The 17,765-nt window shown below is 44.3% G+C and overlaps 2 protein-coding genes across 2 annotated transcripts in view; one reads left to right on the forward strand and one right to left on the reverse strand.

The window, feature by feature from the left end:
• Nucleotides 1-1,037: 1,037 nt before the first annotated feature.
• On the reverse strand, nucleotides 1,038-2,068 carry LOC101103061 (olfactory receptor 10AC1). Its single transcript, XM_015095125.3, has one exon. It carries the CDS (start codon nucleotides 2,066-2,068, stop codon nucleotides 1,091-1,093), a length of 978 nt encoding a protein of 325 aa, XP_014950611.2. The 3' UTR covers nucleotides 1,038-1,090.
• An 11,238-nt stretch (nucleotides 2,069-13,306) lies between these two features.
• The window catches only part of LOC101116903 (olfactory receptor-like protein OLF3), a 211,943-nt gene continuing 207,484 nt past the window's right edge, over nucleotides 13,307-17,765 (forward strand). The window contains exon 1 of the mRNA XM_060415177.1: nucleotides 13,307-13,614. The gene's annotated coding sequence lies outside the window, so the exon portion shown is untranslated. The remainder of the gene's footprint in view (nucleotides 13,615-17,765) is intronic.

Raw genomic sequence — 17,765 nt, forward strand, 5'->3', positions numbered from 1 at the left:
TAATCTCATCAGCTAGAGAGCAATGATCACTTCCTGCTCTCGCTGGCTCTCTGCAATTTCAAATTCATCCCTCCTCTCGGCTCTCTCCCCTGAACTCTAGATTAGAGCATTTGCCTCCTTGGTTACTGTCTGCACTGGCTTGTCCTAGCTGCCCTTTGACTCCACATGTTCTAAGTGGAAATCCCCATCATCCCCCACTTCTCCCTTGCACCTGCTGCTGTGTCCTTTTCAGCAAATTGTCCCACCGTCCACCTTGTGACCTAGGTTAGAAATGATCCTTAGCGCCTCCTTCCTCCTCACCCTCACATCTGACCAAGGTGCTGTAGTTTCCTCTACCTGTATATCGTTTGGGTCTCTCCTTATCCCTTAGTCACAGTGTCACGACTCCGATCCAGACTCCATCACCTCTCTCCTGGAATATGGTAGCCCTTCCACGGGTCTCCATGTCTCCAATCCAGTCTCCACGCTGCCGCCAGAGTGGCCACACAAGGAGGGGCAAACTATTACATTTTTCCATGAACTCAAACCCTTCAGCTTTTTGCAAGGGCCTTCCCCCAAATGCCCCCACCCCTGTTGAACCGTTTCTATCTGGAGCAGTCTTCACTCTCCTCTTCATCCGGCCGACCTCTTCCCATTGTCCAGTTCTCCACCGAGCCATCTTTGTCCCCCAGGAATCTTCGCCTGACTCTGCTCTCCCCAGGAAAGGTCTGGCCTGCGCCCACTCCACCCATCTCCTGTTTACTCCTCACGTCCTCCGCTCTCCCTGTGAGCTCTCTGGGGCATGTGTGGTGGCTTCTTTGTCACCCCAAGCCCACGGTCTTGCCCCGGCCCAGCACGTGGGAAGAACTCGACAGGTATACTCCTGGAGCCGCTAAGTGGGGGTCTAGGGTTCTCTTCTACATGGAAGGGGGGTAGGATGGAGCCACTGCTGGGAGGGTCTTCTTAGGCGGACACGCTTCCAGATTCTCTCTTCTTGAATCCGGTTCTTGAGTTCCCTGCGGGCACTCCACAACGCAGACACGTGCTGATGGAGGAAACTTGAGCGAGCAGAGCTGCCCACTCTGGCCTGGCCCCTGCCTGCGATCAGGGCTCACACAGACAGACCCTCCTGACCCGGGGCCTGGCGGGGTCGCCAGCGCCCCAGCACCTGGCGGATGGCCGCTGCGATCTCGTGGTTGCGCAGGCTGTAGATGAGCGGGTAGAGCAGCGGCGTCACGTGGGTGTAGACCAGCGCCAGTACGCGGTCCCGCTGCGGGGAGTAGCTGGCCTTGGGCCGCGCGTACATGAAGGTGGCGCAGCCGTAGTGCAGGAAAGTGACGGTCAGGTGCGAGGCGCAGGTGGAGACGGCCTTGAAGCGGCCCCGCGAGGAGCGCAGGCGGCGCAGGGCGCCGGCGATGGCGCCATAGGAGGCCAGGATGAGCAGCGAGGGCAGCAGCAGCAGCAGCAGGCAGGCGCCCAGCAGAGGCAGCTCCTCGGCGTAGCTCCGCGTGCAGGCCAGGTGCAGCAGTGCGGTGATGTCGCAGAAGAAGTGCACCAGCAGGCGGGAGCCGCAGAAGGGCAGGTGGAAGACGGCCACCGTGAGCCCCACGGACACCGCCAGGCCCCCGAGGCAGCAGGCCAGGGCCAGCCGCGCGCACAGCCCGGGGGTCACCACCGCCGCGTAGCGGAGCGGGTGGCAGATGGCCACATAGCGGTCATAAGCCATAGTGGCCAGCAGGAAGCACTCGGCCCCGCCCAGGGCCACGAACATCTGCATCTGCACGGCGCAGCCCAGGAAGGAGATGGGGCTGCCTCGGCCCAGGCTCGGCGAGGCCAGGTCGGCCAGAGTGCGGGGCACCACCACCAGCGTGTAACCGAGCTCGATGGCTGACAGCTGGCACAGGAAGAGGTGCATGGGCGGCCGGCTGGTCGCGGAGGCCACCGCCAGCAAGATGAGCAGGTTCCCGCTCAGGGTGGCCAGGTGCAGGGCCAGCAGCAGCAGGAAGAGCGCCGGCCTCAGGTGCGGGAACTCAGCGAAGCCCTGCAGGAGAAAGCCCCGGGGCAGGGTGGCATTGCTGGGGCTGGCCATGCACCCACCTGTCCAGGTCCAGAGGCACCTGCGGGAAAGCAGGAGAAGGGGGAGTTTGTGGGCTCCGCTCCTCTGGCCCTGCTGGTGAAGAAAGGGCTGGATGGAATTAAGAGGGTAGGAGCCAGTAGAGGTGCGGAGAGGCGGGCGGGTTTGTGTGTTTATTTCCAACTCCCTCCCCGTGGGGTTATTGGCGCAGTCCTGCTGGACTCTTTGTGACTCCATGGGCTTGTAGCCCCCCAGGCTTCTCTGTCCTTGGGGATTCTCCAGGCAAGAATACAGGAGTGGGTTGCCATGCCCTCCTCCAGGGGATCATTCCAACCCAGGGATTGAACCCAGGTCACCTGCGTTGCAGGTGGATTCTTTACCCTCTGAGCCACTGAGAACATTTTATTGTCTTGTTCTGAAAATTGGTCCAGTTTTTCCTGCCTTCTGGACTAGAATTCTTAAAATTCCTTTCTCAACATGCTGTTTGTAAAGAAACCTTGATTTGAGACCCTTTCATCCCTCTTGACCTCCGCCTAGGAAGAACACCCTTTCTTCAGACTCCACTTGCTTTGTGGGTCTTGTATAGCCACCAGTATTAGTCGACCTCAGCCTCAGCTGGCTGCCCAGAGGCAGGCACTGTGGGAAAGAGTTCTATAGGTTCTGCTTCTATTTCCTCCTTCCTGCCCTGTGCTGCTATTTCTGAGTTGCTTTCCTTGTACTGCAGAATTACAAAAACATAGAGCTTCCCTAGTGGCTCAGAAGGTAAAGAATCTGCCTGCAATGCAGGAGCCCTGGGTTTGATCCTTGGGTCAGGACGATGCCCTGGAGAGGGGAATGGCAACCCACTCCAGTATTCTTGCCTGGAAAATTCCATGGAGAGAGGAGCCTGGCGGGCTGCAGTCCGTGGGGTCACAGAGTTGGACACGACGGAGCGACTTCACTTTAATGCAGATGAAGACCTTAGTCATCATCTCATTCAACCTCATAATTTTAAAGAGAAAAAAAAAATCTGGGGAGGGACAGGATAAAGGGCTTAACTGTTGACAGATAATTAGAATCAGAATCTGCATTCCTGAGATTGAATCCAGAACTTCCCATGACCCTATATGAGGATGTGAAACGTCCCTGGCATTAGTCAGTCAATCCATACTGATTCAGCTTTAAATAGAGACCCGAGTCTGTGCCTGACGTTAAGGTGGACACAGACAGCAGCTGATGGTTAGCAGAAAGCCCTGACCGGGCCCATCTGGAACAATACATCCTAACAGTCTTATTAGTACTGCGTCAGCAGGACAAAAAGCCATGTACATCTGTTCTAACTTGCCCTTCGGAGGTAGCAGTACATTCCAGATCTGCTGTCAGAACAGAGCCTCTGAGTATTATCCGGTGACTCATTACAGGCAACAGTGGAGAGCACTGATAGCGTGTATGTTGGCTGCAATTGTTATAAACCTCCAGAGTCAGGGACCATCAAGTGGTAAGAAATCCAGAGCCGTGCCAACTAGAGGAGGACATCTGATTTTTCCAATAGTCATTAATGATATCTCTTTTTAAATTAATTTAAATTATAAGCTCAGCTATTATTTCCTCTCAGTGCCCTTGAGTCACTGTTTCTAATCGGTGTTGGAAGTGGAATTTGTTGTTATACTACAGAGTGCAGCAGAAATAAAACTGGTAAACTGAATACAAGAACAGGAAGGAATGCCAAGAGCTCGCTCTTTGCTATTGATGCTCCTTGTTGAAGAGAGTTCTGCGGATTTACATCTACCAGTGTCAGCCTGTGCTCCTTTTTGTCATCTGAGGGGAATGCCTTGAACAGATGTCTGCATTGTTGCATTGATGGGGGAGGAATAGGGTGGGGTTGTGGGTGGGTCTGAGGGACGTGGAATCACTTCCTATCATTCCCTGCCTCGCCCCGCTGTGCTCCGTCATTTGGACAAATTTCACAAACCTGTGTTGAGTTGGCAGCCTCGTCCCCGCCAGGTGTTGTAGCTGTGGATGTGGCCAAGAGACAGAAGCCTAGTGTCCTGGAGGTTCAGGCAGGACGAAGCTGTTGCAGGGACCAGCTCTCTTCACTCTGCCTCTGCTGACCCCCTCCGTCTTTCACTTCTTCCTTTTCATCTCCTTCGAGAAGCAGGGGGTGGAGGGCAGAGAGACACAAACAGTCCATTTCTTTCCCCCTCACGTGCATGCTTCACAGAAATGGAGATGTTGTGAAAGGCTGGGTAGTGGCTCCAATAACCCAAAGCTCAAGGCGCGTCATGTTTACAAACATGGAAAGCAAGCCGGACAGCTCAGTTCAAGCTAAAGGAGACTGAGGAGTGTTTCTACTTTGTCTAGAGTTTTTGGGAGGATTTCTCACAATCTCAAGGAATGTATGTTAGAAAAGTCCTTTCCCTGGGAGGGAGAAGGAGAACGCTCACTTTCACAAGTGCAGTAGTTTGTTCAAAACCAGGCTCCAGCCTAGTAGGAGATGCTACAGAGGGAAAAGAAAGCCTCACCTTCCTCCTTCAGGGCCAGAAGGGCCATATTCTCACGCTTCAACAACCATAGCTGAGAGAGTGTCAGGCAAGTGCATGTACGGACTCCATACATTTAACTCACTTAATCCTAGCAACAATCTGATGAGGGAGGTGAGCTCTTATTGTACTTATCTAACAGGTAAATTGAGGACTTCCCTGGTGGCTCAGAGGATAAAGTGTCTGCCTGCAATGCAGGAGACCCGGGTTTGATCCCTGGGTTGGGAAGATCCCCTGGAGAAGGAAATGGCAACCCACTCTAGTATTCTTGCCTGGAGAATCCCATGGACAGAGGAGCCTGGCAGGCTACAGTCCACGGGATCGCAAAGAGTCGGACATGACTGAGCGACTTCACACTCACACAAATTGAGGACTAAAGGAATTAAATGTCATGAAGCTAGTTAGCAATAAAGCCAGGTTTTCACTCCAGCAATCTAGTCCATGCTAGTCCATGGCTTTATCCCCTATAACTGTCTTCCCTCTTTATCAGTCTCCTAAAAATTCTTCTCACATAAGACACACTCTGTTCCTCTACCCACATCTCCCACCCCCCTTGCCCAGGAATTACCTGCACCCTCCAAGACCTTTCTGTCCTCAAATTTCCCTCTGCTGACATTTCTCTTGAGGATGTGGATGTAAGCAGACATACAAATGATCTAAGACAGCAGATTTAAAAAGAATTTCCACTTAGCCTTGATGTTCTTCATTCCTATTGTTACCGTCCTGGCAGACCTGCTTTCCTGATTGTATAAGGCTCTGTGGAGCACTCACAGATTAATAGCTGCCTGGTGGCTCAGAACATCTGGATGTGGTTGGGCTGGGGACATAGATCTGGGATTTGATTTTCCACTATGTAGAATAAATAAAATCATCTGTAATAATGATGTTTTTAGCTGGTCATTTTAATAGCCAGATGAAGCACTTCGAAGGAGAGGTTGTGGGGAGATTTGAAAGGCAAGCAGTTCAGGCCCCTCTTGAAGATTCCATAAAATATGATACTGAACTAACTTGAAAGTCAAATGGTCCAGATCTTCATGTTATAGCAAGGGATGCTGCAGAGAGGTCATATAGCCAGCCTGGGACCTCACCACTATCTGTTGGCAGCAGAGCTGGACTCAGAACTCCTGTTTGATGGTTCTGTTTGCTGCCAGAATTGTCTTCCCGAGTAGACCTGAGTCCATGGATCTAGTATTATTGTTTACAAAAACACCAGGGGAGAGGTCACAGAAAAATCAGATCATTGCCCCATAAGAAATTAAATCTAGAATTGTCAATATGCCTGAATTTCCATTATTTGACTTAATAACCTGTCATGAGCACCTGGCTTATGAATTTACACAAATTGTTCTGAAATCTATTTTCATCCAGTGCATCTTTTTATGAAAAATACACACTGTGCATTCAAAGGGCTTCCCAGGTGGCGCTAGTGATAAAGAATCTGCCTGCAATGCAGGAGACACAAGAGAGGCGGGTTCCACCCCGGTCAGGAAGATCCCCTGGAAAAGGAAATGGCAATCCATTCCAGTATTCTTGCCTGGAAAATTCCATGGACAGAGAAGCCTGGCCGGAAAGATTTTTTTTTTCTTTTCCTTAATCCTCAGTGAAGTAGAAAGACTCCCTACAGTCTAAATTTTTGCTTTGGTATTTGATGCTCGATTCAGGTTGTGGATGAGTTAATTAACATTCTGAAACCTTGCCTCCTTATGTTGAATAGGGACAGCAAAGGAGGGACATGTGAGGATTCTGTGAGGTAACATGTAAAAGCTAGCACAAAACCCACATGTAGTACACGCACAGCAAGACTGAAAGCATTCTCATCTCTGTCCTTCATGCCTTGACGAGCTTAGATCACATTTCCTCTGAATATTCATCTTTCCATCACGAAAATCTCCTCACCCCATGATTGTCTGGGATCCATGAAACAAAGGTGTGCATAGTATTCTGGATTTAGGGAAGAATGGTTTTCTCACGGGGAGAAAAGCAGAGATAGTCATAATAGATAAATCTCTGTCTATCTTCATCTTCATTTTTCTTTCTCCCACCTCTCTCTCTTTCCACTTTTTTTCTCTTTGGTTTCCCATCATCTTTCTAAGCCTGTACAGATTTTGGAAGAAGACATCTGTGAATTCAAATCCTGGCTCAGTCACTTACTGGCCACATTACCTGCAGTTGAGGTACTCAGTTTCCCTGATTCTCCATCTCTGTACATCTCAACGGAGGTAACGGTGTCTAATTCCTAGGCATCCTACAAAGGAAGCTCACGGCACAGGGCTGGGCTCAAAGCAGTCATGAAGAGATGGTTATTAATCACACCATGCTTTCACCCAACTCCTACAGCATCATGTCAGCCCATGAGTGCCACCTGCAGAGCAACTGACTGCCGTAATTACTATAATAACTCTTTTTCCTATGTCATCGGCCTTTTCCTTGGTTTATGACAGGTAATGTGAATCTCATTAATTATCATACATTTACATTTTTATATATTTCAGATTCAGATCTGTGTTCTAAATTAAAAAACTTGTTTATTAAAAAAACCCTCATTTACCTTTTTCATGCTTTGTCATGCAAAATTACATCTTTTAGTGTGTGTGTGTGTGTGTGTGTGTGTGTGTGTTTATTTTTGCATCAATTTGGTAATTTCTTTACTCAAAGGAGCTAAATATCATCTTTGGTTGTAGAGATTTCACTGTGCTCCCTCCTCCAACCATTTATGATCTCAGCCTCGACCCCTGGGATATGAGCCTCCTTTCTGGCATGTTTCTGCCTTGTGAACCAGTTTCTCTTACATGATAAAGCAGTCTACTGAGCCCCCATGACTAAATTTGGTAAGATAGCTTGTCAAAGGCTTTTGAAAGTCTAAATAAAAGAAGTCCTTGCTAGTTTCTTTTTGGCATCTTTATCCCCTAAAAGCATTTAAGCAGATTTAATGGGGAATGTTTTCTTTATACAAACATTCTTGCTTTTCCCCTTCTACATGTTATAAAAACGAGATGCTCTTGATATTTCCTGTGTCTGCTCTGGACCCCTTCTTGAAATGATGGTTATAGCTCTGGACATTTTAGTTCTCCTGCTCTGGGTCAATAGGTTACCTTGGGTTTTGCATTTGGTCAGCATTTTGTCCTCAGTTGCCTGACAATTCAGAATCATGACAATGTGTGCACTTGTGTTAAGAGTTCCACTGTTTGTTGAATAGTTGCTGCTGTTAGTTCTCTTTTCTCCAAAAATCAATAGTGGGATTAGAACTTTGAGTGAAGTGTCATTTCAGGCTTGCCGGTCTCTCCGCTTTCATCTGGAGAGGAGCTTTGAACCATACAAACTTAGGAGTCCTGCTGATTTTAGAGCCGGCTCTCTGCCTTTAATGCTTTTAAAGAAACTCCCTGTTTGAACGAAGCAGAACCCATTTAAATTAATATCTCTTCCACCAGAGGAAGAGGAATATGCTTCAAAAATGAGCATTTTAATCTTCAACATCAAAATTGTCTGGCAAGGAGACTGTCCCAGTTCTGGGACCATGAAGGTCAGCTTATCACACATAAATGTATGATCATTGTGCTGTTACATTTTTTAAAATATAAATTTATTTGTTTTAATTGGAGGCTAATTACTTTACGATGTTACATTTTTTAAAAGTATTCTAGGCCTTAGGGTCAGTTACTCTGTCTACTTGAGTAAATATTTGCATTTTCACTCTATAAAAAGTCTAATTTATTCTCAAAAATTTTTTGAAAATCAACTATCATTTTCCATGAAGTTGGTTTTAGTAGGTTGGAAAATATTTTTAATTTCCAACTTCATCTGGTGCTACAAAATAGAGAGTTCCCCCCAAAACCCAGAAGACTGTTTCTTGTTGGTCACAGACTGAGAGAGCTGGGACTAAGAAATGGGTGAAGAAATTGAAGCTACCTCTCTTCTGTCAGGATATTTTCATGATTCATTAAAATGGAAAAAAAAAAAACCCACCATGGTTAAGGAAAAATGTTGATTTCCTGAGCCAGCCACCTATTAGAAGACAGAGCTGCTGATTTCTTTGGAATATTGCCTCAGAACGTCACAGGCATCTCAGGAAAACCATTATCTGTAAGAGTTGTGTGCCTACTTTTAGCTTCAGGACCTTTTTCCAACGGGACATCCCCCCACCATCCTCCTGCTTTAGAAGACTCCTGTGGTCGCTGAGAAGGAGCAACAAATTCCTAGAGGAAAGAAGGTAGAATGCACAGGATTCAGCCAGCCCAAACGTGGGCTCTGACGGGGGCCTGGGTCTTCTTCGAGGGGAGGCCCTGTGGTTGGTATGTCTGGGGCCCAGGGATTTCATTCTTTGTCCGGTATGGGAGGCGTCCATGGAAGCTTCCCTGTCATGGCATTGTCAGAGGTCAAGTTTTTGTGTTCCACGAAGTAAAATGATAATCACAGGTAAAATGTTCTTGAGTACTTTCTTTTCTGCTTAGGAGTTGAAAAAATCATATTTTCTTCCATTCTATTCTTACATGTTATTCTAGAGGACCGAAATATCGTTGGATGTCTCTCACCGTGAAAACCTCTGTTTGTTTGACAAGATAGAATTCTCTCCCTTTTAGATGAGAAAGCTGAGGCAGAAGAGAGGCATTTGGGCAAAGGCCATTCAATAAAAATAGAAGCAGAGGCTAGCAGGGCTGGCATCTGTGGCCACCTCACCTTTCTCAAGCCCCCTCCCCACCTCAGGGCACCCGGGGCTGAAGGGCTCCACAGGAGACAACACCTTGAACATCAAGTGCCCCAGGGTTTACTGCTGTGGGGGCAGTGGATCTGATCTAAGGAGGGGGCTCTTTCTCTCAGAAGAAGTGGTCTCTCCAGGGCAAACCTACTTGGGAAGCATTTTGAGTCCCTAGTTTCCATGCTCTGCTCTTGGTGTTTCTCTTCCTCTCTCCTACCCCACAGGCTTTTCCTTACCTGGGCTCAGAGACAAGGGTGGACAGGAGATTCAGATCATGGTGACTGGAGATTAGAGAGATCACAGGTGAAATGGAAACAGCAGACTCCAGAACTGCAGCAAGCAGGTGTGGAGGAGGAGGAGGGCTGGAAAGGAGACGAGTGAGGATGGAGAGGCTGCAGAAGGGTGAGCACCCGGAGGGGATTTCCACGGCAGCTTCTGATTAGCTGTGTGCGGTCGGTCCTATAACCTTAGCTTGCTTTATATCCCTGGAGAGCTGGGGCGATGGGGAGGAGAAGGATATACTAGTCCCTTCCAGAGGGAGGGCAAGAGCGAAAGGATCCTATGATGAATTCTTTCGTCACAGAATCCCTCCTCAAGGTTGAACACCTAGGAGGGCTTGGCGCACTCACAGTGGCTCTGCAGCTGTCCAGAGAGAAACAGCTTCCTGTTTCACCCTGACCACCTGCCCAGAATACCCTCTGTCCTACTGGTGCCCACTCACTCCCCGGAGTGTTCCATGCTCCTCTGTCATCACAGCAATGCCCATTCCCATCTGTGCATGCTGGACCGGGGGAAGTTCTAGAACCTGTGGAGAAGGATCAAGTCCGCAGGTCTGAGATGTGTTAGCCTGTCCAGTGTCTAGGGCAGGGAGCTGGCTGTTGAGATGCATGAATGGATTGTTTTTAACTCTCACATGTGTGCAAGGACCCCAAGAAACTATCCTGGGCCATTTCCACCAAAGGATACTCCTGACTCTGGAGTAGGAACTTGAACTTGACTCTGGGGTATGGAGCATGAACTTGACAACACTGGCAGGTCCCTCTAAGTTTGGGGGCTGAAGACTTGCTCGTGATTTTTTGATTATTATCCCTCCTATCCATATGCATATGTGCACCAGCCGCATATGGCTTAGAGGTCATCTGTTCCAGTCCATTCACCCATCCACTTGTACTTTAACAATTCAGCACATGCTTATTGAGTACCTACTGTGTGCCAGGCTTCGCTCTAAGTACTGGCGTGTAGATCAAGGGGCAAAATAGACAAAAATTTCTGTCTTCACAAAGCTTACATTTCAGGGAGATGAGAGAGATAGTAGCCAAATTAGATAAGTTAGATGGCGTATTTGAAAGTAAATCCAATGGAGAAAAATAAAGGAGGCTAGGGATTGTGAGGGGGTGACATGAAATTTTAAATAGGATGCTCAAGGAAGGCTTTAGTGGGAAGGAGGCATTTGACACAAAGCTGGAAGGAGGTACAGCAGTGAATCATCTGGATGTCTGCGGAACGGCATTCCAGGCAGAAGAATTAGCCAGTGAGAGATACTGAATGGGGGAGCAGGTCTGGTGGGTCTGAGCTACAAAGAGGAGCCCAGGGTGGCTGGGGTGGAGCGAGGACGGAAGAGTGGCCGATGAGGCCAGAAAAGCTGTGGACGGCCAGTAGGGGGCGCCTTGCGGGGAACTGTGAGAAACTGGCCGAAATAACTGTTATTAAAAAAAAAAGAAAAAAGAAAAAAAAAACCACCCAGTCTGGCTACTGTGCTGAGAATAAACTTTAGAGGGCCAAGTTGGAAGCAGAAATCAGCAATACAATAATCAGGATGAAAAAAAATTATGATTTAGATGAGAAAAGCAATAGAAGTGGTGAGACAAGATTGGGTTTTGAATACACTTGACTTATTAATATTTTTTATAATGCATTTTAAATGTAGAGGCAGCAGAATTTCCTGATGGATTGAATATGAGATGTGAAGGGAAGAGAGGGGTCAGAATGACTTTTCACCTGAGAAGCAGGAAGAATAGAGGCATCATTACCTGAGATGAAGAAGACCTCAGGTGCAGTGACTGTGGGGAGAAAGAGTGGTCAGAAATTCAGTGAGGGGCATGTTAAGTTTGAAATGTCTGTTAGATGTCCAAGTGGATCTGTCTAAGCAACAGCTGGACGTGTGATCTGCATTTCACAGGACAGGTTCAAGCTAGAGGTGTAGATGTGAAGTCATCAATGATAGGTGATACTTTAAGTCATGAAACTCGATGAGATCACTATGGGAATGAGCGAAGTTGAGAGAGAAAAGGAAAGGTCCCCAGACTGAGTAAGGGAGTGCTCCAAAGTTAAAGGTTTAGGAAGATGAAAAGAGACCAGAAAGGGAGAGCATGGTAGCAAGGCTACAGTCTCCATTTTTCAGCCAGGTAAATCAAATGCTTGTGTCTGTTCATCACAGATTTGCACATCTCCATCATGGGATATTTCAGAGAAGGCAATGACACCCCACTCCAGTACTCTTGCCTGGAAAATCCCATACATGGAGGAGCCTGGTAGGCTGCAGTCCATGGGGTTGCTAGAGTCGGACACGACTGAGTCACTTCACTTTCACTTTTCACTTTCATGCACAGGAGAAGGAAATGGCAACCCACTCCAGTGTTCTTGCCTGGAGAATCCCAGGGACAGGGGAGCCTGGTGGGCTGCCGTCTATGGGGTCGCACAGAGTCGGACACGACTGAAGTGACTTAGCAGCAGCAGCAGTCGTGGAATATTTACATGGAAAATGATTCCATGATAGTAAGATGTCTTTCCCCATTGATAACAAGCAATTGTTTCACTCTCTACATAATTCTTCCATTAAAGGTAATGTGGAGGGTTGAATGATGTCCTTACAGGGAGCAAGGCATCTTTCCCTTCCCATTTCCTCTTCTCCATAAAGTATAAGGAGCTACTCCAGAGGCCGGAAGTGAGGGCAGAACCCAAATCCCAGGGAGAAGGGAAGAATTGGAAACAAAAACTCTGGGTTCCAAAATTCTAGATTTCTTTCCCAAATTTGGTTTTGTTTGTTTAGCTCAGTATACTGAAGAAGTAATTTACCTTCTTCGAGCCTTAGCTCACATAACTTAAACGTGAGAATGATAATTCCTGTGTCTAATTAACAGAGTTTGGACATTTTATTTTATTTTGAAATAGTTTTCTTGAGGTATAATTGAAATACAAAAATGTGTACACATTTAATTTGTTCAATCTGATGTATTTGGACATGGGCACACACCAGTGACACCATCACCATAATTAAGGGAACAGACATGCCTAACAACTCCCAGAGTTTCTTTGGGTCTGTCTTTCTCTTCTTCTTTTTTTTTAATGGCAAGAACACTTAGCATAAGACCTACTGTCTTATCGGAATTTGAAGTGCATTAATACAATGTTGTTATCTATAGGCCCGATGTTGTACAACAGATCTCTAGAAGCTGTTTACCAAACAAAGCTGGAATTTTTACCCTTTGAATGACAACTCCCCATTTCCTCCATCCCCCTGCCCCTGGCAACCACTCTAGTATTTCCTTCTTTTAAGAATTAGACTACTTTAGATTCCTCGCACATGTGTAATTAAACAAACTGATACTTCTCCCATCTTAAAGAAAATCTTTCTTGATCCCATTTTTCTGTCTAGCCCTGATATCTTTGTACTTGGGGAAAATCCTCAGCAAAGTTGTGTGTCCTTGTTGTCTGTATTTTCTCTCCTCTTATTCTTTCTTTTAAAACATAACACTTTATTTAAAAAAAAATTGCACTTTATTGAGGTATAATTGACATGTAAAATGCTGTTTGGAGATGAGATCTTACTTATGAAAACATTTTATAATTCCTAAAATGCTCCATAAATGTCACTTATAATTATTATGATGTTGAAGAGCCGCGGTCAAGGCATTTTCCAGTAGAGAACGCGAGCTGGCCTTTCCCTGGCACTGAGCTTCAGCGTGTAGAGTGCCCTCCCCTTGGCATTCTTTTGATGCACGTAGTTTCCCTGTAAGGAGGGAAGCAGCTGGGAAGGGACTCAGTCTGGGCAGGCCTCCTGAGTGATCAGGACTCACAGATGTGGTGGTATTATTCATAAACAGCAGTGTAGTCATGGTTCAGAATTTTGGAAACAGCGCCAAGAGGCTCTTGGACATAATTTGCAGGATGGATAAGCCCTGACCTGAAGCAAAATTAACCAGCGACAGGGGTTTGGAGTTTTATACACAACATTTTCTTTGGCTGGAGTCTGGCTTTGTTTGAAGGGTTGTGTCAACACGGGGATTGTCTGCTTGGGCCCAGGGATTCCTCGGAGTGGTGGTGCCTCTGTCCCTGCTCGGAGGGCTGGGGTGAGTTTTCTCAGACTTGGAATCATGTGGGATCTGTGTTTGAACAGAGACTGGAAATACTTACATCATCTCCACATTCCACAGCCATTTGTCACCAGATTGCAAATTGACTGGAGGGAGGCCTGTTTCTAGGGAGAAAAGACACTGCTTCTTTCTGGCTTCAGCAGAGAAGAGATCAAGTTAGGCTATTGAGTTTGGTGACTATCTATGGCCCTGGGAAGGAAAAGTTAATTTCCTTGGGGGCTTTGCAAAATTTGGGGGTAAATTTATAAAAATATAAGTGAAATGAAAAGGGTAATAGAATAAACTTCAAGTATCAAAAATACATGAAATTGTAATGCTAAATTAACAAATCAAAGGCACAGAAAAAAACCAGAGCAGATCATAAACAAAACCTCACATTGATTGAAGGTTATAAAAAGACATGCATTTCTATATTTTCACTGAGGAAAAGTGACAAAAGATACAAATGAATTAAAAAACAAAAAGGTAGAAGCTAAAATAGATGTAGTAGAGATTAAAAATAAGAAGATAATATTATTAAAAAGTATTTATGGTTGTAGTTGACACACAACTAAAAATAAAAGCCTAACTGGCCCAAGAAAAAATAATAATTTTATATACAATTATGATCATTAGTAACATTGAATTGCTACTGAAAACATAAGCCCTCTGCCTTTCTCACTACTCCCATGGAAAATTCTTTTACTGGTGGATTTTACCAGAGTTTCAAGGGGATATAAATATAATAATAAATGTAAATAAAATATACTATAAATTATACAATCCACATTAGGCTTCCTCAATGGCTCAGCAGTAAAGAATCTGCCTACAGTGCAGGAGCTGCAGGAGATTGAGTTCAATCCCTGGGTCAGGAAGTTCCCTGGAGAAGGAAACGGCAACCTACTCCAGTATTCTTGCCTGGAAAATTCCATAGACAGAGGAGCCTGGAGGGCTACAGTCCATAGGGCTGCAAAGAGTTGGACACAGCTGAGCATGAACACATATAATCCACATATGTTATATGTTTTTCCAGAAAATGAAAAAAGAAAAATTGCCCAACTCATTTTATGATAGTTGTATAAAGTAGATTAAAATAATTCTCATTAGTATATTATATAAAATATTTACACTAATTTTATAAATTAAAACAGTTAAATATTATCCAGGGAAATTTAACATTTTTTTAAAAAACTTTTTTTTACCAAGGGGCAATTTTCTCAGGGATATACAAATGATTCAACTTCAGAAAAATCTATAAGTTTACTTTCACGTTGGTTGAGTAAAGAAAAACAAAGTTATCTCAATACACTTGAAAAAAATGATGAGAATTCTTAGGAAGCTAGAGGAACTTTATAACCTAATAAAAACTACATATAAAAATTCTACAACAAATGTATTTAATGGAATCTAAGGCACTTCTTGTAAAGTCAGGAATAAGACTTAGCAACACAGTATTTGGAATTCTAGCCAACACAAAAGGAAAAAAAATAGTAATTGATAAAGAGGAGGATATATTATAATTATTTGCTGATGATGTGATCAGTTACATTTAAGGTCCAAGAAAATTAATGGGCAAATGAGTCACACCAGGAAGAAAGTTCAGCAAGATTTCTTAATATAAGATTAACTGATATAAATAAATGAAGTTAATCTAAACCAGAAATAATCAATTAGAAAATAGAATAAAAATAAGATACCAATACAGTAGCAACACAAGTTATAAAATATGTAGGAAATAATTTAATGAAACACACAAGAGATTTATAAATAAAAACTATAAGACTTTAATAAAGGACAAAAAAGGAAATCTAAATAAAGGTAGACAATTACCAAATTCATGAATAGGTAAAAATGCCTTTTTTTTCTTGTGAAAATGGCACCTTTTCCAAATTTAATATTATCAAATGCATTTCCAATAAAAAATTGTGATAGGAATCATGCGGCAAATTAGTACATTGGTTTAAATATATATCGAAAAATAATATAACTAAGAAAAATGTAAGATTTTGGACTAAGGAAAGGATGAAAGGGAATGAGTACCCCTTCAGATATTAAGACACACTGCAAAGCAACGATTAGTAAAACACATTGATATACATTTGTATAAGAAAAAATAGGCATTTGGTGAAGGATTGACACCTCAGAAACAGACCCCCAAACTCACATGAGCTTGGTAAAGAAAAAAAAATGGTGGGTTTGCCTATATTAAAAATAAATATTTTGGTTAACAAAGGACAACCAATATAAGTAGAAATGATGGTTCAGGTAGTGATATTTGTACATCAATAATAAAAAAAAAAACCTTGAGTTATATAAGGAACTATCACTAATTAATTTTCTAAAAGACAAGAAGAAAAATGCAGAAAGGATGTGATTAAGCTATTCAAGAAGAGAACTTTGAATGAGTAAGGAATCACTGAAGAGATTGTCAACATTGCCTTTAGCCAGAGATAATGATGTTTCAGGGTCTTCCCTTGTAGCTTCGTTGGTAAAGAATCTGCTTGCAATACAGGAGGCCTGGGTTCAATCCCTGGATCAGGAAGATCACCTGGAAAAGGAAATGGCAACCTACTCCAGTATTCTGGCCTGGAGAATCCCATGGACAGAGGAGCCTGGCGGGCTAGAGTCCATGGGGTCATGAGAGTCAGACATGACTTAGTGACTAAACCACCCACAATAACATTTAAATGGCCGTGCTGCCCCTCCTTCATCTGTCTCCATTGTCCCTGGATGACTTGAGTACTTGGCCTTCACTTTGTCTTCACATCAGCCTCTTAGGATCCAGTTGTCTTTTGTTAAGAAACAAAAGCAAAACTGTCCTATTTCTCAATGGGTTCGTATAAAAATTACTAATCAGAGCAGGTACAATGCTGAGGTAAGACATGAAGAGTGAGGAAGCTGGGTTTACATGAAGACAGCATCTCACTTGTTTATCTCCATTGATTCCACATTCTTACTAGGAGACTCCAAGCCAAGGACCTTCCATGGTGATTAGTTACCATTTGGTGGAAAATGTAACCCACTGAAGTTTTTCCCCCTGTTGTTGTTGTTGTTGTTGTTTTTTGAAACTTATACATATGAGATACTTTTTGACCTATTTAAAAAGTTTAAAATAATTTTTCCACAGTTTGTGAAATAATCTATTTACCAAATATGAGTTTGAAACTACACCCCAACCTCAGCCAGATGGCTTAATACATTGAACATCACATCTGCCACTTACTTATAAGATGCTAAACAACCTATTACATGAAACAAGCAAGAATAAATGAGAAACCCATTTATAGCCATCAGATTGGCAAAAATTAAAATGCCAGATAATATAAAGTACTGGCAGAGTTGTGGAGAAATAGGAGGCCTCCTGCGGTGAGAGTGGAGGTATAATTTGTGCAGTTTTTATGGGGAACAGCTTAGTGATATTTGTGAAGTTCTCTCATGTTCATAGTCTATGTCTTTGTGTTTTCGCTCCTGAGAATTTACCCCACACATACTCTTCTATAAAGAGAAGAAAGATAAGTTCTCAGATGTTTACTGTCGCATAATTGGAACCAACAAAGAGCTGGTGGTACATGAGTGGCCACTAGCAGAGAAAGAGATAGGAAATGGCGCTATATGCAAATACTGGAATACCATTCAGAGGGCTGAGCATTCCTGGTGGCTCAGTGGTAAAGAATCCACCTGCCATGGCAGGAAATGCAGGAGACTCGGGTTTGATCCCTGGGTCAGGAAGATCCCCTGGAGAAGGAAATGGCAACCCACTTTGGTATTCTTGCCTGGCAAATCCCATGGACAGAGGAACCTAGTGGGCTACAGTCCATGGGATCGCAAAGAATCAGACACGACTAAGTGAGTGAGCACAGAGGCATACACATGCAGGGGGTTAGAAGTAACGAACTAGAATTAAATATGTCTACATTAATAAATCTCCAAATGTAATGAGTCAAAAACAGTAAGAAAAATAAATGTAGCATAATGCCAGGTATCTTAATTAAACACACAAGTGAGTACCTGAATAGAATAAGAATCTTAAAGAAGAACCTTGTGTGATCGATAATGTTATTGTGCCACTAAGTGATTATGGTCAAGTTAGTTTCTTGTCTCACTCCCTGAGAAGTGGTTTTTCCCTTGATCCTCTGAAATGAGTGGGA

This window comes from Ovis aries, chromosome 4, assembly GCF_016772045.2.
Source record: "Ovis aries strain OAR_USU_Benz2616 breed Rambouillet chromosome 4, ARS-UI_Ramb_v3.0, whole genome shotgun sequence".
Lineage (NCBI taxonomy): Eukaryota > Metazoa > Chordata > Mammalia > Artiodactyla > Bovidae > Ovis > Ovis aries.

Excerpts from the sequence above, each read along its gene's own strand:
- LOC101103061 (XM_015095125.3), bottom strand. The coding sequence starts at position 2,068 with ATGGCCAGCCCCAGCAATGCCACCCTGCCCCGGGGCTTTCTCCTGCAG.